Below are 27586 nucleotides of genomic sequence, written 5' to 3' on the forward strand. Positions count from 1 at the left end.
CGATGCTTACTCGCCAGGGTAGAGATGTTGAAAATTTACTGTCTTAGCTCGACCTCTGTCTCTTAAATACTGGGCCCTCACACATTTCAGTGTGGCTCATGGTAGTTACTTGGCCATTGACTTATCACTTTGCTGCCCAGGACTTCTCCCATCTGTCTATTGAAGAGCCCTTGATGACTTGTGTGGTAGTGACCACTTCCACATCATACTGACACCCCCCCTTAGCATCATGCCCATGGATGCCTACCAAGATGGGCTTTAAATAAGGCAGACTGGGAAGCTTTCACCTCTGCTGTCACCGTTGAATACCCCCCACATGGTACCATCGATGTGGTGGTTGAGAGGGTCACTAGAACAATCGTTTCTGTAGCAGAAAATGTGATCCCTTGCTCCTCAGGGTGCCCTTAAGTGAAAGACAGTGCCTTATTGCTAACCGGAAGTTGCTGAGGCTGTTAAAGAGCGTAAGCAGGCTCTACAGCGACATAAATGGCACCCTTCTGTGGAGCACCAAATAGCTTTTAAACGGCTCTGTGCCCATGTTAGTCAGCTTATAAAAAGACTGGAACAGGAGTGTTGGGAGAGGTACGTCTCGACCATTGGGTGCCATATGTCACCTTCCCAATTCTGGACGAAGATCAGACTTGTTTTCTGGTACTGGGCCCCTACAGGTGTCCCTGGCATTAACATACATTGTGTGTTACCTTCCAACACTAACGCGATTGCCGAGCACTTTGCTGAGCACTATGCTCGAGCCTCTGCATTGGATAACTACACCCCAGCCTTTTGCCCCATCAAATGGCAGATGGAAGGGAAAGTCCTCTCGTTCACTGCACACCACAATGGACCCTATAGAGTGGGAGCTCCTCATTGCCCTTGCACATTGCCCCGATACAGCTCCAGGGCCAAATCGGATCCACAGTCAGATGATTAAACATCTCTCGTCCGACTACAAGCGACATCTCATCATCATCTTCAACAGGATCTGGTGTCGTGACACATTTTCATCGCAATGGTGGGAGAGCACCATCATTCAGTGCTCATAGCAATAAAAACCCACTTGATGTGGATAGCTATTGGCCCATCAGCCTCACCATCATTCTGTGTAAGCTGCTAGAACATATGGTGTGTTGGTGGTTGGTTGGGTCCCGGAGTCATGTGGCCTACAGGCTCCATGCCAGGGTGGTTTCCGCCAGGGTTGCTTTACCACTGATAATCTTGTGTCTGAGTCTGCCATTCGAACTGCCTTTTCCAGGTGCCAACACCTGGTTGCTGTCTTTTTTTATTTACAGAAAACATGTGACACAACCTGGCAACATCATATCCGTGTCACTTTATATGAGTGGGGTCTCAGGGGGCCACTCCCGCTTTTTATCCAAAACTTCCTGTCACTCTGTACTTTCCATACCAAGTTGGTGCCTCCCATATTGCTGACCACATCCAGGAGAATAGAGTCCCGGAGGGCTCTGTACTGAGTGTCTCTCTATTTTTAGCGGCCATAAATGGTCTAGTAGCAGATGCAGGGCTGTCGGTCTCACTTTCTCTGTATGCAGATGACTTCCGCATTTTGTACTGCTCCTCCAGTGCTGGTGTAGCTGGGCATCACTTACAGGGGGCCATCCACAAGGTGCAGTCATGGGATTTAGCCCACGGCTTCCAGTTTTCAGCCCCAAAGTTTTGTGTCATGCACTTCTGTCGGCATCGTACCGTTCATTCTTAACCACAATTTTATCGTAATGACAATCCACTCACGGCGGTGGAGACACATTGATACTTAGGACTGGTTTTTGATGCTCGATTGACTTGGCTTCCTCATCTTCGTCAGCTTAGGCAGAAGTGCTAGCAGCACCTCAGTGCCCTCTGCTGTCTGAGCAACACCAAATAGGGTGCAGACCGCTATAACTGTTGCAGCTCTACAGAGCCTTTGTTCAATCCCACCTTGACTATGGGAGTGTGGTTTATGGTTCGGCGGTGCCCTCAGCATTGCATTTGCTTGACCCAGTGCACCACTGCGGAGTTCTCTTAGCACCAGGAGCTTTTAGGACGAGTCCGGTGACAAGCATACTGGTGGAGGCTGGAGTTCTCCATTGCAGACCAGACGTGCACAACTGCTCACCAATTACACTGCACACATTCATAGTTCTTCTGAGCATCTGAATTACAGTCTCCTTTTCCCAACCACAGCAGTTCAACTCCCGCATCGGCAGCCTAGGTCAGGGCTTACGATTGCGCTTTGCGTCCGATCCCTTCTGTCTGAACTGGAGTCCTCCCCTTTACCACCTGTACTCGAGGTCCATTCCCATACACCTCCACGGTGTAGACCTAGGATGAAGCTTCGCCTGGACCTTCCCATGGCCCTAAGGACTCAGTTAATCCTGTGGCTCTCCCTGCTGTCACTCCCTCTCGATTCTTCACATGTACCGGGGTCATGAAGCGGTTTACAGTGACGGCTTGCTGCCTGATGGTCACGTCGGCTTTGCGTATGTACATGGAGGACATATTGCACAGCACTCCTTGCCAGATGGCTGCAGTGTTTTCACTGCAGAGCTAGCAGCCATATCTCGTGCTCTTGAGCACATCCGCTCATGCCCTGGTGAGTCATTTCTTCTTTGTACTGATTCCTTGAGCAGCCTCCAAGCTTTTGACCAGTGCTTCCCTCACCATCCTTTGGTAGGGACCATCCAGGAGGCCATCTATACCTTAAAATGGGTCAGTCGTTTAATGGTGTTTGTGTGGATCCCAGGTCACATCGGAATTCCAGGAAATGAACTTGCCGACAAGCTGGCCAAACAGGCAACACGGAAACCACTTCTGGACATTGGCATCCCCGTAACTGATCTACGTTCATTATTACACTGCAAGGTTTTTCAGCTTTGGCAGATGGCATGGCATAACCTCAGTATGCACAACAAACTGTATGCCATTAAGGAGACTAAGAATGTGTGGAAGTCCTCGATGAGGGCCTCTCCTATGGACTCTGTGGTTCTCTGCCAGCTCCACATTGGCCACACTCGGGTGACCCACAGCTACCTCCTGCGCTGTGAAGAACCAACTCAGTGACGGTGCGATGTGTGGTTGACAGTGGCCCAAATACTTTTAAGCTGTCCTGCTTTGGCTGCCCTACATCTTAAACTTTGTTTACTGGACTCATTACAGACAATGCCTTATCGGCTGATCTAGTTTTAGGTTTTATGCGAGGGGGGGGAGGGGTGTGTGTGTTTTATCCTTCTATATAAGTTTTAGCACTTATCGTTTGTCCCTCGTTATCTCTCCCCTAGTGCTTTTAGGTTGGCAGTTTTAATGTATTGTGAAGTGGCTGGTTTCTCCTTTTTATTCTTGTGGATGGCCAGCCATGGTAATCTGCTTTCTTGTTTTAATCTGCTCTAACTGTTTCTTGTGTTTCTCTGTTGTTTTCTTGTCCTCTTTTGTTCCTTTAAGTGTTTGTTGCCTTTGCTTCATTCTTTTGGTTTTTCCTTCCTTTCGGTATTGTGCTGTATGTGTCTTTTGTTTTCTTCTTTCCCTTGTGGAATTGTTTATTAGGAACAAGGGACTGATGGCCAAGCAGTTTGGTCCCTTTCCCCCCTCTCTTCAACCAACCAACCAACACAGAACTGCTCACATGGAGCAGTGCACATACTGGTTCTCCATTAATCACTAGCACATGTAAAAGGAACATGGCAACTAAAAGGGATGCGAGAACTCAGTGCTGAAATAATCCTATAACACCCCAGCACTCTTTCTCCACTATGTCTGTTTTTCTTTTTACCCTTAACCCGACAGTCCACAGCTAGATGTCCATTTGGTAACAGCTGAATCATCTAATGATACTCCCGGAAGTTAGGTGGCGCAGTGGCTAGCACACTGGACTGTCATTTGGGAGGACGATGGTTCAAATCCATGTCCGGCCACCCTGATTTTGATTTTCCATGATTTCTCTAAATTGTTTCATGCAAAAGCTGGAATTGTTCCTTTGAAAGGGTACAGCCGACTTTCTTCTCCATCCTTCTCCAATCCGATGACCTCGCTCGCTGTTTGGTCCCCTCCCACAAATCAACCAACAAATCGAATGGTATTCCAAGTCTGCTCCATAGCCAGAGGTCCTTCATCCTTCTCCCTTGATAATGTCGAACCATCCCCTTCTCACTGCTTCCTATCAGGTTTCCGTACAGCCTCAACTTGCTAAATCAATTGATCTAGTTGTACAAAATTCCCTGGATGACTCTTGAACACTGTTCGTGTTCTATCAGTTTGGTACATTACTTCAACGTATGTAGTTCAAGATCTGTTCCTCTGTAAACTTTGAGCACCATTTTTTTAATTCTATTAACATAGTCCTTCAATGGTTCTCCAGAATGTTGCACCCAAAGTACTGTTTTTCCACTAATTCGTATTGTGCTGTATTAGACAATGTTTGCCAAATTTTGTGAGCTAATTTGTAACAGAGGACAGCCTTTCCTCCATAACCTCCAACAGCATCTGCCCTAAACACCAAAAATCAATGGGACTCATAATTGATACTTTCTGGTGGTAGGCCTAGTGCCCGGCCTCTCATATGCACCGTCGTTGAGCGTATTGAAGATTCTCTGTCTTCGTTAAGAATATTTATTGCGTTTGGGCCTCCTGTATCTTGTTCTCACGTCCATCCGACCCTCAACGTTCACATTATTTAGTTTAACTACTCCGTATGGGAGTTATTTCACGGCCTTTGTCCTCTTCCACGATGGTTAGAGGAAAATCTTCCTCTTCCTCTTTGAACAGTATTAACCTGATACAGATTATCACGTTGCTCATGATTGCTGTTATTCCGATCGTTCCTTTCATTCCGGCGGTTATTATTCTGAGGAAAATTGTTTTCTTGCCAGTGGTCTTTATCAGTCACTTTTTCTAAAAATGAAAAGAAAGTTTGGTGGTTACTGTCTACATATCTTTTGGAATCTTGAGGTAATATCTTCCAGAGTTCCCATATGATTTCGGAATCAGTCCTTAAATTCCTTAAGTGAGCCAATCTCCTATACCATGACACAAAATTCTTTAATGTTCATTCAGCCTTTACCTTCGAACATTCTCACCATAAAAAACTCGTGCCAGAGGCTATTTTATATCTACTCGGATCAATACTCATCCAAAAATTTCTGTCTAAATTCACTGAAGGTCATTTCTTCACTCCTTAAGTTAATTACTGAAGGTCATTGCTTCAGTGCTTGAGGTAATTCCCCATCGTCTAGCATCTCCTGCTAAATCACTAATTATGATATTTACTTTTGCCTGTTCTGAGATATTTTCAGGAAATAGCCTTTTGCAGTCCTTAATAAAATCCACAGGGGATAATCCACTATGTTTTCGGTAAGTGTCGAATTTTTCTTCGCCCTCTAGTACCTTGTAAATTGGTGTTCTGTCTACCACATAAGGGCCATTACACATAATCTTTCTTTCTATGTCACTGATTTTTTCTTGTATACTGGAAGTGTTATTGCCAACACTTCTCTTCGCTAAGCTCTACTTTCCTTTCTAGGTTTTTCTCAGTCTCTTGAACAGTCACTCTGAGTTGAGAAATCTGTTCTTCATTCACTTCCGTTATTGATTTCTTAACATAGGAAAACTTTTCCTCAACCTTTGACTCTACCATAGGCTCAACCTGTTTCTGTGTTTTCTCTACTTTGGTTTCAAACCTGTCATTAATGTCCACAATTTCTGCCTGTATATTATTAACAGTTTCACCTAAATCTTTCACATCTTTCATCATATTAATATAAGTACCCCAGTCAGAAAACCTACTTTTTTATTAACTTTTTCTGACTTTTGGTCATTCCTTTCCGTTTGTTCACTCTGTTTCTTAAGTGTTTTTCGACTGTGTTTTCATAAGTTTTTCATTTTGAGCCAGCAAGTTCTTGTTTTGTGCTGACATTTGTTTGCTTAGAATTGAAGTGTTCTTGTTTTGTGCTATCAGCTGTGTATGCATATTGCCTAATAATGCATACAAATCAATCAGTTGTTGTTCATTTTGTTGATTATTGTCTACCTCCTTGTCTTCCTCCTCTGAATCTACTTCTTTCTTAATCTGAGATGGGTTTTACAGCATAGAAGTCTCATTCCCCAAATCAATATTTTCTACCTGCATCAGTAAAATTGATACCTCTCTGTCCTGCTCCTGATCACTGTTTACAGAAGTGTCATCACTCTTATCGTCCTGCTTCACTTCTCTATACTGCATATACTTATCTTTATACATTTTTAATAATTGCTTAAACCACATATATAATAATTTAACTGCTTTAACAAATTCGTGCCCCTGATACCTTTCTACTTTTTCCAAAAGAATCCTACCTGTCTGTAAAATGTATAATTGTGCTTAACTATGTACGGGCTCTTAACTTCTGTAAATGGTACTGTCACCAGGCGCCACGTATAACCCTACCTCTACTTTAGTAATTTAGTATGCTTTTACCTAAATAACATAAAACCCTGTCTATATGTTGTCACACATACTATACCCCAACAGAACAAATAATCATGTTATGGGAAAAGCCACGTATAACCCTCTGACTAAAATTAGGTTTAGTTTCCAACTAAAGTGCACTATGGGAGAATATTCCTGTCAATAGGAAAAGCTATTCAGTATGTGACATTCACTTGCTTTTTTTCTTCATTGATTGTCCTCAGTGTCGACGTACTGCGTTGCTACACTGGCTGAAAAATGGGGTTTGTAATTTCCACACTGACTACTGTAAATAATGTAGCCAACAGGTACACAGTTACGTTTCACAGTTCTTCACTTTCACTGTTTACACCCACCAATAATACACAGTCACATGGCCAGTGCACTATTATTTAACTTTCAATAAGCCTGATTAATAGTCTGCAGGCAAACCTCTACATACTGTTACAATAGTTTTCTGTTGAACGTCTATGAGCAGTAACAACCTAACCACACAGTTCACAGTCTTTCAAATAAATTTAATAGATACTGTCATTGCTTTAACACACGGCCTGTTGGTGTAACACTTTATTCACGGCTAAGTTGATGCATTGTTGTTGTTCTAACCAACACAGGTTTCTTGTACGAAACTCAGCCGTGGACTGATTGTCTTAGAACCAAAAATTGGGCCGTTATATATCCCTTCAAAATAAGTGCTGAAACTACACATTGTTCGTTGTTTAATTTACAGAAATTACAATTAAAGCTTAACTCATTAAATTAACTGAATACATAGAAAAATTGCATCTTTTTGACAGTTTCTTCTACTGCGAGGTTTAAGCTGAATTATTTGTTTAAATGATGAAATTAACATATATAGTTATGCAAACAATACCTTTGATGAAACTGAAAATTACTTAGGAATTAATTAAGGGCTGGTTTTGCTAACATGTTTTCAAATAGAGCCAAATAGATCGTTTAAGAATACTATTAGTTATTCCCCCAAATGTTTATAATTAGTACAGAATTTATATTTGTTTATAAATCAACAATAGAATTTAAGTTATGAAACAATTACCGATTTCACCCTATAATGAAACACACTAACTAATAATAGTCAAAATAAATTAGAAAATCAATTACGTACATAAAACTAAGCACAAAATTAGATCTGGTGTTATATTCTTTAAAACTGAGGGCCAACCTTTCTCTTTATGGAAATGCAGATTATACTCGCATATGTTAATAGTAATTAGTCAAAATTGAAAAAGATTAATTTTAAGGTGGCAGATGGCAAAACGAGGGGAAGTAAAAATATCCCAACTTGCTTTGTCACAAATAAAGTTACCTTTTTTACAGGATTTGACCGTGTGATGTGTTTTATGGATAACTAAATCAGATTATTCAATTCTTTTCCTAAGATTTTATCCAGCAGTTAAATAGAAACACAATATGAATAGCTGTAAGCCATTTGCAGTCTCCATTTGAGGCATTTTGGACGAATTTGCAGGCAAAACTTCTCCTGCTTCACAAAGGTGTTGCCTCAGTCACTGCTGCCTACAGACTGTGTGTCTTACTTCCCACACTTGCTCTAGGTGGCATGCGAATGCACCCTTGTCACCTTTTCCAATCCCCAGAGTGACTTTCATTTCAAACAAAAGCACACACCCATTTCTTATATCATTGTTAAGTGTGACCATTTCTTAAATTGTTAAATTTACATCAACATGAACAATTTATACGCACAAAATATTTTTGGATACGAAAGGTCATCAGAAAATTATGTAACATAATAAACAATTTACATAGTGTATTACTTACATTATTCACGTACAATACAAGGAGCTTCAACCTCCAGTATAATGCACTTTACTTTACATATACTGAAAATATAGTACGAAGATTCGAAAATTTTAAAGCAAATATATAAAAATGAACCATAAACAAATATTGTTATAACATCTCTTTGATTTCCTCGTTCCATATCCTCAAACTACTTCTACTTCTTATTTCTTTTTTTCCCCAAGGGCTTCTGCCACTGCATATCCAGATTATTTTCAGTACAAGTTCCTAATAGATAACGCTTCCTTCTTTTTGCATAAAACTGTTTTATGATTTTTTAATGTAATAAGTTCACTGTTTACTCTTCATTGATTTGACTGCGTTGAGGAGGTTTTTGTATCTTCCACTTTTTGTGGAGGTCACACTCTGCTATTCGTATATAGAGGTCTGAGCTAATATTGCGTCCTCTGAAATCGTGCACATCTTTGAACCTAACTTTTCATTTATTAGCTCATAATCTATTGTTGACCTATGTCCTTGTGCTCCTTTGTAATGGTTTATGGAAGCAGATTGTTGTAATTCATTACTACTATTATTGCAACAACTTTCTCCAAATAATCCTCCTGCTCCTGTGTCACTTCGTGCTAACTCACTTAGGCCTCCCTGCTTGACCGTCGTGGATTTTGCTAAAATTTTATGTGAACATTCACACAGGTCCATGATGAACATTGGTAAAGTTTAACATTCATTGAAGCAATACTGGCTGAGATGTTATAGAAAGGCGAAATTGCTCGAAAAAATTGGCACCCGAAAAAAAAATTCTGAGTTTGACTTCTTACATCTGAGGGACTAAAGATGTGATGAACATGAAACTTGGCATGCAGTAACCTAACAACACAAGGTTCTCAAATACACTGTTTCAGTATCTCTTTCCCATGCCAAATAAATTACATGCAAATTTCAATATTTTGTAAAAGACCTAAAAAATTTGCTAATTTTGATCTAATTTTGCACAAAACTGTGTTCTGTAAAACTCTCCAAACTGGGCTCATTAGAAAGAGCATGGTTTAAATGCCTAGAAGAGTATATTTGATTATCCATCGGTGACTAACAATGCTAGATAATTTAAATCAATGTTGTGTGCAAAAATTATGGCATGAAAAAAATGTAAACTTTGGATTTTTATATCTCATAAACACACAATACGCAATAGCTTGGTCTTACAAAGATGTGGAATACAAAATTTAATTCACGTACAGTTTTCAGATAACCTACAAATGCAAAACATTGTGAGAAGTTGAAAATAGTGTATATTTGACATTTCTTTTACAAATACAATTTTCTGGTAAAGCTTCCAAACCACTTTTATTCAAAACAACATGCTTTAAGACAGTGGGTAAAATTTCCAGTGTGGGCTTCAATGCTACATAAGTTGAGGCAATGAAAAAGACGAAACTTTGGACATAACTACTTAGCAGCATAAGGTTTTCCAATATAAAATAAGTCACGTACTGATTTCTAAATTTAAACAAAATCAGTTGAATCCTTATTTTCATAAAAGTTACAAAAATGGATCATATTCACTTTACTTTCAGAAAATCTGTTTTTCATAATTGATTTCAGACTACTTTAATCACAGTTGGAAAGAGTATGTTTTCAAGCATCCAGAAAATAACACTCAATTTTCCAATCCCATCACCTTAGGAGTCACACCCGATAGCTCTGCAATACCAGCCATGGGCAGGTTTCTTCATTCAGGTCCCCCAAGCATGTAATTTGGTGTCTGAATTTAAGTTCCAGGGCTTTGTGGTGGTACCTGTGTGCTTACAAAGCCATTTGCTAAGTACCTTCTCTAATCTTTAGGAGTATCTCATGTAGGCAGAAAAGTAATATCAGTTTTGATTTGAAACTTCTCAGCATTGCAGTTTACATTTTTTGAAATTTTGGGGCCACTTTCTGCTGTTTATTTCAGACTAATCATAGTTGATGATACTGAAGGAAGAGAGAGCATGGAAATGAGGTGTTGTTCTGGTACCTAATAAGCATCCTGTCTTTTGAGCCATTAAAATGAATTAGCCAGGCATTGAGGATGCGTAAACTTTATCAGTGCCTCATTTTGGTCCATTGGTATGGCAGTGTTGAATGCTGAGAAGTTTAAAATCAAAATTGATATTATTTATTGCTTGCTGCCTGTGTGAGATACTCCTGTAGATTTCAGAACTGGAGAAAAAAAACTTAGCAAATTCCTTTGTCGGCAGACTGATACCACCACAAGGCTTTAGAACCTAAATTAAGAAACCAAATTAGAGGCTTGGGAACCTGGATAAAGAAACACACCAGTGGCTGATACTGCACAGTTACTGGACATGACCCCAATGGTGATGGGCTTGCTGGATACTTACAATTTCACCACGGATCAACACAATATATTGAGATTTTATGTTTCAATTTAAAAACAAAAGCCACATCCAACAATACACGGACAACAGGTTGCTGCAATGTGGCCTTTTGTCATGGCATATTCCCATAAAGTCGTCCGCCATTTTCATATATTGTTAGCGTACACTGGGAAATCGAATGTGGTTTTCTGAATGTTTGAAGACATACTCTTCTCAAGTGATTAGTCTGAAATTAGTTATGGAAAACAGATTTTTTAAAAGGAAATTGAATGTGATTCATTTTTATAATTTTTATAAAAATCGAGTTTGAACTGATTTTGTAGAAGTTTAGAAAGCAGTGCATGAATATTTTGTATTGGAAAACATTGTATTGCTAAGTTGTTGTCCAAAGTTTTGTGTTTATCGTGCTTTTCATCAACAAAATTGCCTCAATTTGTGTAGTAATGTTAACCCTGAGGTGTAAAAACTTTAATTCAGTTATTTGGTATGTTATAGGAGAAGATGAAAAGTTCTGTCACTTGATGAGCTTCACTGGGAATCGATATGTTTCAACTAGATCATAGAAAGCAGGAAGTGGAGAGTTGACCAAGGTATAAATGACATCAAATCCAACCATGCCTTACACCTAGAATTAGGTGTAATGTATTTGAAGGCATATTTCTGCACAGACTGGTCTCCAAGGGATGTTGCATTTCAGTGTGTTTTGTGGCAGGAGAGGATCCTTTTCTCAGATTTGAGTGTCTGCCAATGAGTATTAATCAAAAAGCAGTCATATCTGTCTTTGTCATATGATCCAGTTTTATGTTAGCAGTAACCATGACAGCTGAGTTTATTGTCCATTGAAGAATCATGATGAGTTTTCTAACATTTCATGAACTGTACATTAATAAAAACTTTATAGGAAGGTGGGAAAATGCCATTATGTCTTTGTGTATACACTTCAACTGGTACAAAGTTGTAAGATTGACAGTCTGTTAGTTAGAAGTGCAGAGCTGTGAATATAACAAAAGAATTGATGTAACAAAGAACTGATAAACCTGATATGAGGAGAAATAAACGTAAAGGAAGTGGGTGAATTAAAATAGTTCAGTATAACTTTGTATCAAAATCTAAAACAAATTGAGACTGACATCCATGAGCACTTGTAAGTGAGACTCCACATGGACATGTACTGGCAGAAGGATTCAATGGTGGAAGAAGTAGTTTTTCCACATTATGTAGGTCATGTGCAATTGCAGTTTGGCCTCATTAATAGCAATAACTAGAATCCAAGCAAGAGTAAAGTGGAAACAGTTGTCAGAAAATCCAACGATTTTTAAAATCCATTGTGTAATGTTTTCACTTAATTTTATTTATTGTCATGTGTAACTCTCCATTTTATTGCCATTTGAGGCCTCACATATTACCCCTCATAGAAACCACAACATAGAACGAAAAAAAAGTAGTTTTAGCAAATTTAAATGGTATGCTTTGTCACCCATTTATGAAAATTATGCTATCTACACACACATTTTTTTAAATGTATGAATTGGTTGTAAAGACAATTTAATGTGATGCCTATTATTATAACAATGTGCATGATAAATCCTTATAACTCTAATTACTATGGCATTGACTCATTTCGAAGAATTGACGTTCTTATGAAGAATTTAATATGGGCAAAGGGAATGAGATGTGGGTGGGGAGAATGTTCCTTCCTCATTAAATTCTATTCACACTTATCAAACAGTTCAAAATGTTTTCTTGTGTTTCAGTGTAGACTTTGAAATTGTAACCATCAAAACTATTATTTATAGATACAGTTATTTTGTATGTGTGTATTCTGCAGCCTGATGTCAGGAGCCTCTTATCCATATCGTACATTATACAAGGTAATGCACAATGTTCAGTAACTGTTTTCTTTCAGGATGGGTCCTGATGCCAATTTAATTTTTGTCCAATGTTAAGTTAACTCTGAAGCTAAATAGAGTACTCAAACCACTGTGGATGATGCCATGGAAAGATAAGGTTTCCACAGGTTCTCCATTGTGTAGATATGTCAGTAATCAAACTGTAAAATACAATGATATAACAGTATTCAACACTTTTTATGGCAGTCCTTAAAGGCAATTTTCAGAACATTTGGAACACACGACAAAAATTTTACATGTTCTTAGTTACCACTCGATTAAACCATTAATTAAAATCACACACACCTTGTATCCACTGACAGCTGGAGTCATAGACACTTTGAGCAGTCTCCTATAAGCCTGTTCACAACTTTGTACTTGAATTAAAAGCTTTTCATTAATGTTTTCTTGCTTTTTGGTCTCTGTTAGTACGATCCTCCTTGCAGTTTTTGAAGCAATGACTTCATCCTTATGGTAATATAATACCCTGTAGTTCAGAATAATGTTTCCAGTCACATGCACTCATACAGCCCTAATAATAAAGTGAAACCTGTGCATACTTGTATGCATGTACACTTGGGTCCTCAGGCATGTGCACACTAAAGTCAATCCTGTATTTGAATAAGGAATATTGGTTTAGTGATTTGACAAAGAAAAACAGCCGGATTACAATAAATTATTTATCTTTGATTCCAGTTACCAGTCTCTGTCTATATGATCATTTTCAGACTAGAGGCTCAGATGATGTGAGCAGTCAGTATTTGAAGCTGCTTTGAGTACCAACTGGAACATGTCATAAACTGCAGTTGGACTGTTTCTCATTGTTAAAACTGTAATTGACTACATTATGATTCCTCATTGACATAAAAAAATTCATAATTTAATGGTTGTTGTGTCTCTTAGGTAATGAAAACTATGATTGGGAGGAATTACAGAGAAATGCACAGTACAAGAATGGATACACAGAATCTGATGAAACTATAAAATATTTTTGGGAAGTTTTCCATGAGCTCACTCCAGAACAGAAGAAAAAATTCCTATTATATTTGACGGGAAGCGACCGGATTCCAGTCCAAGGAATGAAAGCTATAAAGGTATTTTGAAATTAAATTTTAGTAACTTATTCATTTGTATTATATTATGCAGACAATATTTTAGTAAATTTCTGATTAAAAAACTGAAATCATTTTTCTGGAATCTACTGAAACAGTCGAGAAATGGAGCATAGCAATCCAGTGCATGTAGTAGTCATTTGATTTGACAACAGAACCATCTGTGTGAAATAAAAGTTATGATTAGCCATACTAAATCATACCTTTCTTTTGGTCTCTGCTCTGTCTAAATAATTAATTCAGTGCAAGCACTCCAATTTTAAAAAATTAAAAAAACTTTTGCCAAGCTGTGTAGGGAAATTTTAAGAGCTTCAGATGTAGTGAGCATTCACAGAGGAACAGGGAATCAGTTCACAGCATCTCTCCATTGGCTTGGAAATAATTAATTAGTGTGTTGGAGAGCCCTTAAGACTATATAATGTGTATTTTTTCCTATGACACCAGTTATTCATCATGTAACTGAAATTAGTTGGTATTATTTCTACACAGTTATTAATGTTTATCTTGATCACAATTGTTTGGTTATTTTTAATAAAAATCCATACGGGCCACATATTAACAAGTCCATTTGTCACGTCAGTGATAAAACAGAAACAAAAGTACACAAGGAGCCAGTGCATTCAAACTAAACAAGATATTGTTTTTCATGATGTACTGAACACTACAAATGTGGAGATAAAATCATACCACAAAGAAGTAAAAATATTCTCACAAAAATAAATATACGGTCTCTCATCAGATCTGTACTTCCTAATAGAAATATAATGGCTACACTGTTCATGTTTGAAGGAACTCATATTGGTGCTAGTTTGCACTGCAATTAATGGTTTGGCAATAATAAAATTATTAACAACATACATAACATACTAATGTTTTCTTATATCTTTATAGTGAAGTAAAATAAGCTGTCTTTGGATATATTTTGGACATCAAAAGCATGTTTACTATTATTAGTAGTGGCAGTCATCACCCAAGGATACAAAATGTAGTATAATTTAGGTCGATGATCAGTAGATTACTGAAATTACCTCTCGACAGAGGTGCCATAAAAATGTGTTTCGGGTGCCCAGGTCAGGGGGAGACTTAGCTGACTTGGGGTTCTGGGCGGCTTTTCCCAACTCTGCTCCTTTTCCTTAACCTCGCCAATCATTTTCCTTCGGCCCTCTTCATTCTCCTTCAACCCTTTTGCCAGCAGAAGGAGCCACTGGATCCAAAACCTTGCAAACATAATACTTTTCATGTGTGCGCTTCTGCCACTGCCGCTTCTGCCACTGCTTGGTAAGTAGATTTTTTTCTCTCTCCAATTACTTACATTTTCAGAAAGCGATTATTTTCATTTTTATAAACTGTGATTTAACATTTAAAATTACACTATTGGCAAATCAGTGCACCTGTTGTTGGTATGTCAAATTGAAGTAAATACAAAATAATTTGATTTACCTGAAACTCACATAAGAGTATCGACAACTTTAATTTATATGTTTCAATCGAATGAACCAGAGCACAATGTCATTCACAGAAAGTCGCAGCACATGTCACTTATACCTTGAACCTTCACTCAAATATGGTTAATACAAAAAAAGGGGGGGGGGGGGGGGCACCACACAGGAATTATTCACTTGGGATGGAAAGCAGTAGACGTGGTGTACTTGTGCAGACAGATGATTACAGTTTCGGAAAAAATTGATAATTTATTCAAGAGAAAGAGCTTCACAAATTGAGCTAGTTAATAATGCATTTTTTCACCTTTGGCCCATGTGCAAGCAGTTATTTGGCCTGGAATCTGATTAATTTGAGTAGAATTGTCTTCAGCAGTGAGCCGAACTGAGCCCTGATGACCAGTGAAGAAGTATCTGGAGACATCCCGGACAGCAGTGGGATACCAATCTGTCACATGCCATACTGCTCTGACAACATGGATTGATGGTCCGGGGTGCCGTTTCTGTTCTTAGCTGCACCCATTTGGTTGTCATTCATGGCACTCTTACACTATAGCAATATGTTTGTAATATTCTGTACCTTGTTTTGTTGCCCTTCATGGCAAGCTGTCCAGGGCTTACATCTCAGCAAGATAACACCCACCTGCAAACAACGAGAATGTCTACTGCTTGTCTTTGTGCTTTGCCAGACCCTGTCTTTGCCAGCAAGGTATCCAGATTTCTCGTGAACTGAGAACATTTGGAGCATTATGGTAGGGGCCCTCCAACTATCATGGGATTTTGATGGTATAAAGCACCACTTGAGCAGAATTTGCCACACTGTCCCTCAGGAGAGACATCCATCAACTCTATCAGTCAATGCCAAGCCAAATAACTGCCTGCATAAGGGCCAGAGATGGACCAACACGTTATTGATTGGCTAAGTTTGTGAAGCTCTTTCTCTTGAATAAATCCTCCGTTTCTCTCTGAAACTGTAATTGTTTGTTTGTCTGTAGAAGTACATCACATCTACCAATTTCCATCTCATTCAGTTAATTACTTTGTGTTGAGTTGTAAACAACATTCATGTGCCGAATTGTGTGTTCGAATAGTATCTCACCTGAGTAACAATGAAATCCTCAGCAAATCACAGTTTGGATTTCAGAAGAGTTGACCTGCTGAGAATGCTGTTTGCATTTTCACTCAACAAATTTTACAAACATTAAATAATACAGTACTGCTGGTTAATATTTTCTGTGACCTATCTAAGGCACCTGACTGTGCGAACTGCTGTATCCTCCTAGATAAATTGAAGTTTTATGGTATTGATGGTATAGCCAACCAATAGACAATGTCATATCTAACCAAAAGAATGCAAGAATTTGTGCTAAGAAATTCAAACAGTGTAGTCCAGGGACATTATTCTGACTGGGGAGAAATCACTTACATGGTTCCCGATGGCTCAATCTTAGGTCCACTGTTGTTCCTCATATACCCAAATGATGTACCGTCTAATATACTATAAGTAGAATTAGTTCTTTTTGCAGATGGCACTTGTATTGTAATCAATTCAAGCGTGCATACGGCAGCAGAAGAAATGGTAAACAGTGTTCTTAAAAGTATCACTGACTGCTTTTCTGTGAATGGGCTCACCTTCTGTTTTAAAAAGACACAACATATTCAGTTCTATCCAGGGGTACCACATTTTACAGACTATAAGACACACCTTAATTTTTAATCAATTTAAAAAAAAATAACAATTTTTATTATTAGATTTCAAAGCTGGACTAAATGAAAACTAAATAAATTCTTAGTTTATAAAACCAAACTGTCCTTTAAAATCCCTGTAAATCGTCATCTAAACTTTTTTCTTCTTTCTCTTCTTGGTTATTGTTGTATGCCACAGTTCTTGAAAGATTTAACAATAACGTCTTCTCTCATTCTTGTTCGATTGTAGGTCATTTTAAATCCCCCTTTGGTGTGAGTTCATGTTGGGTTTCATCCATCATCCGTTTGTTCCATTCCTCTCTTGTATACACTTTAAATCATTTATTTATCAAGACATCAAGAGGTTGCAACTGTTATGTGCAAGTCATTTTAGAATAACAACAAGCTCTGTATTTCCCTGTATCAGTTTCTCTTTCACAGAATTTTTCAAATTACTCCTGAGCTGATCTAGCACAAGAAGTGAAATCTTATTCAGTAAATCATCCTCCTTTGCTTCCACACTCTGTTAATCCGTAATTTTATGCCAGCCTCATCCATTCAACCCATCTCGTGTGTGTGAACATCACTGCCTGGTGGTATTTGGTCATTGGATTAAGTTCGGTACCTTCAACACAACATGAAAGAAAACAATGTACTGCATTTTTTCATGGTTTTTTTAGTTACAATTCTAGCACCATTCATGACAACAGTTGTGTTGCCCAGCACATCCATATTTGCTATTTAGGTTATCTCCAAAATGGTTTTCATACATTGTTGAATAATAAAGTGATGGGAAGATAATATTTTCTCTTCATACTCTTGTGGCATTTTCTGAGATATTTTGGTTTTGGTTTGCATGCTAAGTCCATGATGCTTCATAAACCTGTTGCACCAACTAACTCAACCCAGAAAGTCTGTTAGTTCCACTGAAGTGCTAACTTATGACCATGTATTTGAATCATTTTTGTATTAATTCCAACCTCATTTTGACAGTGTCCTTGAATCCATTTCAGTGCACATCTTATAGTTTTGACCATTTTGCATTCAATCCTCTATTTGCACATTTAGCCTTCCTCACCTTTTTCAGTTCTTCTTTACTAGCGTGCATCATGATTGATTTTTTTTCTATTTGTGGAGGTCTGAAATGCTGCTCTGTTTCCATGTTCTTCTGCATGTGCTATTACTTTCAGTTTGTAGCCTGCATTATATGAACACCTTTTATGTTTTTCCATTATGAAACTAGCTACCAACAAAAATATTTTACTGTTACCAAAACTTAAATCAGTTTCATTTCCAGTTCACTGGCATTGTAGACTACAATGATGCATCATAGGCTAAGCAGAGTTCTGGATTCGTGATGGCAAGGCAGGAGAGAGACAGTGTTAGCAAGCTTCTACTCATGTTTGTCGCATCAATTCATGTTTCTTGCATCAGTACACTGCTGCTGTCAGTTGAATCCTGTGTTTCCAGATAGAGATAGGTGACCTGTGGCATAGAATATATGGCCATTTTTAAGACTAGTGGAAATTATCAGACACTGAACATTTCTATATTAATTTTGAATATAATCTGCATCTGAATTTTGGAGGCAGTTTCTCGAAGAATGTGATATTGGCTCCTTGCTTGTGTTGCGCACATTCCTGGATGTTAGTAAAAAACAATGAAGTTCAGAGAGATGTACAGAGGGAAGTGATGGATCATGCTAGGCAGCATTATTAGATAAGTACTTTGCGCATGTTTCACACAAGCTAGGAGTGTGAAGATGTGAATATGGGGTACAAAACAGGCTTATAAACCATTCATAAAAGAATATAAAAACAGTGTAATAGAAGGTGAACAGGCAGTGGTACAATAATTGTTGAAAGACGAGGAGTCTACCTGTCAGATTAATATCTTGTCAACAGTGGAGGCTAGTAGTTAATTTTGTAGTGCATAGTTTGGAATATGGTGAGAAATTTGATGCTCCTCCAGTAAATGAATGTAGTTTACTTTCATTTTGCACTGGCATGGCGACTTGCAAGATCCTCAAAAATACTTTGTTGTTACAACAAAATCTCATTGGCAATTTTATAAACATAAAAGAAATATATGCACACAAATTGACACATTGTCTTAGTTATTTATACAGTGTGAGATATGTGCTAAATTATGCAGGTTAAAGAAAAATTATATTTTGACAAACATGAAGCATATTCATTTTTGGGTAAAACCTGCCAGTACTTTGAGATCAACAGCATATTTGTTGAGCATCCATCACCCTCTTACCATGGCTTGCCAGAAATTAGTGTTGAGAATTCTTCAGTTTAGTATCTCATCACACTGAAATTGTTGCCAATGATTAGTTGAGAAATAATACAAAAAGGACTACTTCATTTCTCAGCAACCTACTCCAAAAGATGAAGTAACTTTGACCTGTATAGACGAAAGTAAATTGTGTCAACCTTGGAGGTTTTGTGTATCATTTTATTTCTTCACATTGCATGGCACTATTTTGTCATAGCTAAAAATTACCTTTTCCTGGAACATTTGATTACTTTCCCTCAGATAAGACGTATGTACAAAGGGCGTTCAAAAAGTTTTGCACAGTCTTCTCTATTTTTTTTATTTTTTGCAGGAGGAGAATGAAATTTTTTGTGAACATACTTGGAACATGTAGCTGTACAGTGAGCCTGCTCAATGTAGCCTCCATTAGCTGTGGCACATATGGCCCAACGTTCTTTCCATGATGTAAATGCACTTTGGTAAAATTCTGGGGACTGACTTTTATACCATCGCTTATCACAGGAAGTAAGGTCTTTCTCTCACTATCAAATGTTTTACTGCATAGGTGGGCCTACAGACGACCAAAGAGGTGAAAATCAGACCAGACTGTAGGGAGGATGAGGAACAATTTTTCTGATTTTGTCGTGAGTCATAAGTGCTGTATGGGGTTTGACATCGTCATGGTGTAGTCTGATAAACTGACCCAGAAGCGGTGGTCTTTGGGTCTTGAGGGCACCTTGCAGCTTGTCCAATGACAAACAGTAATGGTCCCGGTTGATTGTGCAGCCAGGTCCCAAAAAGTCAATGAAAATGGTACCACACTGATCCCAGAAGAAGGAGGCCATCACCTTTCGACCTGCTGTTTGTGAAAGTCTTGGTTTCTTCTTCCAAGGGGAACCCAGATGACGCCACTCCATGGATTGGGTTTTGCTCTCGCATTCAGACAGAAACAACCATGTTTCATCCTGGGTAATGACGCCATCAAAACACTGTTTCCACTCTCCAGTAAAGGTCTTCATGAGACCCTCGCACACATTCTTCCTCATTGTTTTCATTTCTCTTGTCACTAATCTAGGCACCCAACATGCACAGATTTTTCTGTACCCTAGTGACTGTACCAGTGATACCACACTACCCAATGGCAAACAAGTCATTTCAGCAAGCTGTCATGTCATCACACATCTGTCATTTTGGATGATTTGATCAGTGGTCTCCTTATTCACATCACTCACTGCCGTCGATGGTCTACCGCATCGTGAATTATCCAGTAGAGAGAAATCACCTTCTTTAAACCTCTGCAACCACCGCTGTATACTGCTGCGATCCACTGTGTGTATATTGCTGCGATCCACTGTGTCCTCGCCATAAACAGGGAGCAACTTCCTGTGAATCGATGTGGCAGAGTCATCGCCAGTCTTGAAGAGGAACTCCATCACTGACTGTTTTCACAACCTGACATGTACTTCACGGTCCATTATGGCTCACCTGTAAATGAAAGAAAATACTTTTGTATACCCACTTATACCTAAATGTTCCAAGTATGTTCACAAAAAATTTTATTCTCCTGCAAAAAATAAAAGAATTAGAGATGACTCTGCAAAACTTTTTGAATGCCCTTTGTAATTACCAGCCTGAAGGGCAACAATAGATGCACATATAAAAATGGTAATGACATTAAAGGTTTTAGAGAAAAAGTGGGAATGTCGCAAAGGGTAAGGTATGTTGATTTTTGTGAATGTTTATATATGAATACTATATTCTGTCTGGAGCTAAAAAGAAGATAGCTACACAGATATGGTGTATGCTTGATTTAAAAAGTCACTATCCTCAATTTATCCAATGCTTATTTAACTTTTCTGATAAGTTTTGCATTTCTTTTGCAGTTTATAATGGTTTTCCTGTCTTTTACTAACATTCTCTTCTTCTTTTTTACAGATATACATCCAGCCAACAAATGACGACAAATACCTTCCTGTAGCACACACATGCTTTAATCTGCTTGATTTACCTCGATATAAAACAAAGGAAAGACTTCGTTACAAACTGCTTCAGGCTATTCAACAAACAGAGGGATTCTCCATAGTTTAAGGGGGCTCTTAGGTAGACGTATTCTTAGCTGTTGCCAGAATCAAATGAGATTTTTGAGCAATTTGTTTATGATTTTATACAATGCTGCCTTTAATGTTGAAATATTCAGATAATACCTATAATTTTTTGTATATACAATATGATCACAAATACATGTTGAAATTTGATATATTTTATTTAAAGTGTATGGATGTAGAGAAAAGTATTGACCAGAGACGATATTTTTTATAGCTTATGAATGCAGGACAACGTTCTGCAGCCCTAGTGCACCAAATTTAATAAATATGAATATGTGCCTGTAATTCTGCTCATTCAAAACAATACGATAAGCAAAGCTGAAAGTATTTTTATTACTAGACTTAAATTTCCTGTGGCTTTAATATACAACACACACACACACACACACACACACACACACACACACACACACACACACACACTATATATATATACAGATTTATATATATAAAGACTGAAAGTTAAGAAAATGTTATATATTAATAGAGGCATGTGGAGTTGTGGTACCGAAAAACAGAAAATCAAATGCACTATGAATACTAAGCCTTGGAATCAAAATGTTTTGCTCAGAAAGGAAAAAAAAAAGTTGTTAATTAGTGATGAGGGATGAGGTATTGACAAACTGTTTGTTGGTATGTTATTGGTGCACAATAAAAATTAATTTCTTTATAATTCCTCAAACACAGTAGGTAACGTGTAGCTTATAGGAAATTCAACAAGATGCTTTATGATATATTAGTGATTAATCAAAATCATCTCAGCTATATTATTATGCATTTATTATGTTACGACCAGTTTCGTTCATAGAACATGTTCAGGTTGCACAACTTGACAACCTGAAATTATTCTATGAGCAGTAGTTGTTGTAAAACAATAAATGTGTAATAATACAGTTGAGTTGGTTTTTAGTAATAATGAATATTAGTATCAGTTGTGGTGCTCAACATGATCAAGATGATTTATTTTTTAATGTTGAGAAATATATGTAATACAACTCATATTTTAAAAGCATCAATTACTTAATGCAAAGTTTTAGATGGAATGGAAATAATGCATGAGAAAAGTAGTGAGTGGTGGGGTAAACACTTATGTGTTGCACTTTAATATTAATAATTTCATTGTTGACATGAATTCACGTACTTGAGCTTCATTTGTTATGCTCTTGGAACTCTGTGCAGTATCAGAAGTATGGAAAACTTGTTCTCTGTCTCTCAAAAAATTTGCGGCACCTCCATAGCAACTTCTCTTTAATTCCTTTTGTGGCCATTGCTCTGTGTCTTTATCATGGGGGGTACTCATTCACTTAATAATTACATTAAAGTAGTTCATGGATTCAAGAGACACATGAATGGGATAAATTAATTTCATTTTGTGAGATTTTTAGATGACTTCATTACCTACATTTTTTAAAAAATTATTTTGTATTCTGAATTTTTTATTTTTCAGTTTTACATTATATTAATATTTTCCTATTTTTATGTTTGTTCCATTCTGCCATATGCCTCAACTTTGGAAGAACTTCGCTGTGTTATATTGTTCTTGAATCTGCTTTTTTTTTAAAAAAAAAAAAGAACATTCTGATCTTTTTACCAACCCTTTTTGCCAAAAGTGCCCCTCTTTCCCCATATCTCTCAAGAAAGGTATCTGTAACTGATACATTTTATGATTGGCACTTAATGTTTAAGTAATGGCGGCAGCTACATCATGAAATGTTGGTACGCCATGTCTAACTGTACGGTAGAGTTATTGTGCACATTTGCTGTGGTAGAATAATATATTTTATATGTTTGTTTTTAGTGTGGGATATTTGTGAAAACAGTAATTATGCTTCGACAGATGTAGATGAGGTAACAGAAAATAGAAAGTACTAGGAGGTGTACAGGCTGTTTCAACAATTATGGAAGATTAAGTTTTGTAGAAAGTGCTACTTAATGCCTGCTGTAAGAAGTTGCTCAGATTTGTCTGTTATGCTAACAGTACAAATGAAGATTGTTGAATTTAATATAAAGTGTATTAAATTGTTCTGAGATGTGTTTATTTTTCCATATTACAGTTGAACTGTTATTTTGTGTTGTAGTATGTGGTTTTGTTTTTGCCTGCTAGTCATGAGAGTGTATGCATACTTTCAGAACACTGTTGAATGTGTGATGTAATTGTGATAGAGATGTATTTATTAGTTTTCTTCTATATTGTAAGTTAACTACAGTGTTTGACAAATTTGCTGGTTTGGCTACTTCCTGCAATAACAATATAAACTGCTAAATTACGTGAATGTGCAGTGCAACTATTTATTACCTGTGGTGTGTCCATAAGAGCTAAAAGGAAGCATGCAGTCAGAGTACACGAAAGAAAAATTAACTGAAACCTTATGGAGATGATATTTAAGTAAAGACCAAATAGGTTAAGTTTAAAATATAGACTTCTTTTCTGCATTTGTAACAAGGAGCTTACTTACGATAAAAAAAACTTGCTGTACATCAAGTTCCCATTGAAAAATTAAAGCATTGTGCAGTGGCAGCGCAACAAAATTATACCAGTGTGCTAGTGTGGTGGCCTGTAATCTTTTGACTTGAAATGGTAGTAATCATTACTAAATTGAATATATTAGTTTTATGTATATTAACTGAATTGTTTAAATATATTTAAATTTTATAATGAATAGTTTAACATTATGAGGAATAAAATAAAATTAAAAAGAAAATAGAATCAGCAGGAATCAAATCCTAATCTGCGAATTACCAGTCTATGCTTTAGGCCATTCATTCACAGTAGAGTTATGACAATGGCACTTTAAAAATCTCTCATACTCTGTGCTTGCATAATATCCTACACCCAATTCCAAAGGAAAATATGGACCTTTTAAATTCAGTAATCTGTGGCAAATGACTGTCTTCCACATTAAATATTTGTTCATAACACGATATGCCCTTTCTAAAACCATCTTGATATTCACCTCAATTAATCTCCATTGTTGATTCTACTCTGTTTAGTATAATCTTGCAAATATTACACATAGCTGGTTTCAGACGGTTAATATCCTATTTATTGCCTTATGTTATGTATGGGATCTACGAAGGTCACCTCTCCTGGTTATTTTCGTTTTCCAAGTTTAATTTTAGCTTCTTCTTCTTTCTTTCTTTCCCCTTTTTTTAAAAAATCATTTCAAAAGTTCTGCTGTAGTAGAGTCTTCTCCACTAGCTTTGTAAGGTTTCAATAACTTCAATTTCTTTGATAGTTGGATGTAAATCTTGTTCTAGGTTTTTATGAGTGTTTGAGTGTCTGAGCTTCTGTATTGGTTCTGGACAATTAAGAAGCTGATCCAAGTATTTCACAAATATTTTGAAATATTCAGTGTTACATAAACTAAATAAGTGAGCCTCATCCTACGCCTCTCTGCTGTTAAATTTAAGTTACATCTACCTAACTACTTAAATCTCACTTTCTACTCCAAAGATCTGTTAGAAAGAGCTGCTTTAGCAAATCTTCTGCAAAAAACACCGTCCTGCTAAATTTCCTCATGTACTCGCTTGTTTCACCACCATCCAGCCTATAGCCTCTTGACTTACAAGGGTAATGAGCGTAACTAAATTGAATATATTAATTTTACAATATAATGCAAAGGATAGTTGCTACTCACTATATAGCGGAGGTGCTGAGTCACAGAAAGGCACAACAAAAAGGTCACACAATCAGCTAACAAGGCCTTTGTCAGATTTAGACTAACAGCTGGAACCAGAAACTGTGGTCATGTGTGAGTTGTGTGTGTGTGTGTGTGTGTGTGTGTGTGTGTGTGTGTGTGTTTTGTCTAATTTTGACAAAGGCCTTGTTGGCCAAAAACTAATTCTGTGACAGCCTTTTTCTTGTGCCTTGCTGTGACTCAATATCTCCGCTATACGGTGAGTAGCAACTATCCATTTCATTATAGTGTTACATTCTATCCTAAATTTTACTTGTATAAATTGAACTGTTTAAATATATTTAAATTTTTAATTAATAGTTTAACATTGTGAGGGATAAAATAAAATTAAAAGGAGAGTTGGTATTAGTGGGAATCAAACTCAGGTTCACAGATTACCAGTTCCTGTCTTAGACCACTCACCCACAGCACTGACATGACAAAAGTTCTTTAAAAAGTCCTCATACGTTACACTCGTGCAGTATGCTACATGCAATTTTGAAGAAAAATACTGCCCTGGTGCTGTGAGCAATGTAGCAATCACAGTGCCAGAAGGGATAGTGTCACATCAGAGCAAGCACAGTCGAAAACAGACAGCTGTGCACATCTCTGAGTAGATCGTAGCACGACTGTCTATCATTTCTCCACTTGACACTGGTTGGTTTCTAATTATCATGGAGAGAGCACTGCAGAACATGTTTTCATCAGTTTTATAGTTTTATTTGCATACCAGCATGCATTCAAAAAGAAATGCTGCAATTTTAGTGCAATTTTCGGCTCACATTTGAAGCAATTGCTGTAATTTGTTTGTTATTTACAGTGTTCTGTAGCACATTAGTACATGATTACTGTCCACTGCTTGCGTTGCATATTAAATGTAGTGTTAATATAAACCTACATTACAAATTATGTGTTGGGAGAAAGGCAGGTATGTGTGCTATCTGGGTTGTGCTTACCTGTAATATTTTTTGTAATACATGTTATTCGAGTAAAGGTTAAAAGCTTTTATTTCTGGGAAATCATTTGAGGATTATAGGTCATCTCGAACTAGCTACAAAATTTATGAATAAATCTACAGCAGCTTTATCTATGAATAACTTATTATTAATGCACAGAAAGTTCTGGTTGAGAACAACAAATTATTTACAAATAAAGAAACTACTCACCAAAAGGCAGAAGCACTGCATTGTCGGCAGATACAAAAACAAAAAGTACAGAGCTTTGCTTTGCTAGCTTTTGGAATGAAATTTCCTTCTCAAGCTGCAGGAGAGAGAGAAACACACACACACACACACACACACACACACACACACACACAGCACCCCAACCTCACCCCAGTACCCTCACTGTGGGCCATGAAAGGCCTGACAGTCAATTGAGCACAGTGTAGGGAGACAGGTGTGTGTGTGTGTGTGTGTGTGTGTGTGTGTGTGTGTGTGTGTGTGTGTGTCTCCGTCCTACAGCTCAAGAAAGGAATTTCATTCCGAATGCTAGCAAAGCAAAGCTCAGTGCCTTTTGTTTGTGTATCTGTATATGACGCAGTGCTTCTGCCTTCCGGTGAGTCGTCTCTCTATTCGCAAACATCTTCTTACTTTACTATAAATTTTAATGGCCTTCATTACAATACAGTGGAATTGCAACTAGGTGATAAGTGATTCCTGTTGAATAGCATTCATCCTCAGATCACACTTACGCTGCAGATGGTACCTAAGCTGAGCATAAACCACAAGATCATTGTAACTTGTTGGTATTCAAAGGCTGGTCAAAACATGACTATTAGCATACGAAACCATTAGGACACTTATAAATTTACTTGCTGCAAATATTACAATTGTTCATTTCAGTTACTTGCTAGTTGCTTGTTTCTTCATCTGTTGTGCATTTGTCATGTTTAATAAAACTCCCCTAACTAATCCACGAGTTCATGTTAATTTCTTTTTGTTAAAAAAAAGCTATAGCTTTGCTAGGTCACACTGCCCCATCCCTGGTGGTTGTGACTGAATATGGTAATTACCTGGAGTTTAACAAATACTGTATGAACCCAGGAAACTAGAAGTGAAAAATCGGAGAAGAAGATTGTTCTCTAATATATTGTTCAACAGCTGTAATGATGTCAATAGATTACCAGACAGGAGTTGACTGACATTGCTCTTGATTAACTCACTCCAGTGTGTTCCCTAAAGTCATGTCGCAAACCTTTACGGCAAGTAATTGTATTTTCTGTGAACCATATCATTTCAATCATACTAGCTCCATGAACATTTCTATAACATTATGTTTAAATACAATTTTTTAAAAAGCACATGATGGAAACAATATACAGATACACACACCAAAAAAATCAGTCATTGAGGCAGCAACATTCCATTACGTGAACCCCTGTCTTCATCAAAGACAACTGCCACAACCAAGGCCACGATTCAACCAACAACACTTTTGCACACCTCTCAAGCTATAAAAGAATAATCCTTTACCTAGTTATATATAGTTCACTTGCAGATTTTACATAAAACTTTTCATTCTTCATCAACTAAATTCTTACATAAAACCATTATGTTCCTTATGAGCCTGTTTTTTTAGAGTGTAGTTTTATATTGTCCATCATCCTTAACAAAGCCAAGTTTTCTTCCCATGCTGCTTCTGGGTCATTTTTGAAAGTGACATTTCTTCTCTTAATGCAATTCCTGAGAAGCAAGCAGATAATGTAATGACCTTCCCTCTATATTCCAAGAAAATTGTACAACTCTATGCATAGTAACAACCGCTGATAAGCACAAAATATGTTACTGGAGGTTGTTTACTATTTCTTGCTACAAATTAAGA

The 27586-nt window shown here is 37.4% G+C and overlaps 1 protein-coding gene across 4 annotated transcripts in view; it reads left to right on the forward strand.

The window, feature by feature from the left end:
• The window catches only part of LOC126090967 (probable E3 ubiquitin-protein ligase HERC4), a 230695-nt gene extending 207336 nt beyond the window's left edge, over positions 1-23359 (forward strand). For all 4 annotated transcript variants that reach the window (XM_049907026.1, XM_049907028.1, XM_049907027.1 and 1 more), the window contains exons 21-22: positions 13386-13576; positions 20917-23359. In XM_049907026.1, the coding sequence (XP_049762983.1) occupies positions 13386-13576; positions 20917-21069 (344 nt within the window). In that variant the 3' untranslated portion in view covers positions 21070-23359. The remainder of the gene's footprint in view (positions 1-13385; positions 13577-20916) is intronic.
• Positions 23360-27586: the final 4227 nt, after the last annotated feature.

Source organism: Schistocerca cancellata, chromosome 1, assembly GCF_023864275.1.
Source record: "Schistocerca cancellata isolate TAMUIC-IGC-003103 chromosome 1, iqSchCanc2.1, whole genome shotgun sequence".
In the NCBI taxonomy this organism is placed as follows: domain Eukaryota; kingdom Metazoa; phylum Arthropoda; class Insecta; order Orthoptera; family Acrididae; genus Schistocerca; species Schistocerca cancellata.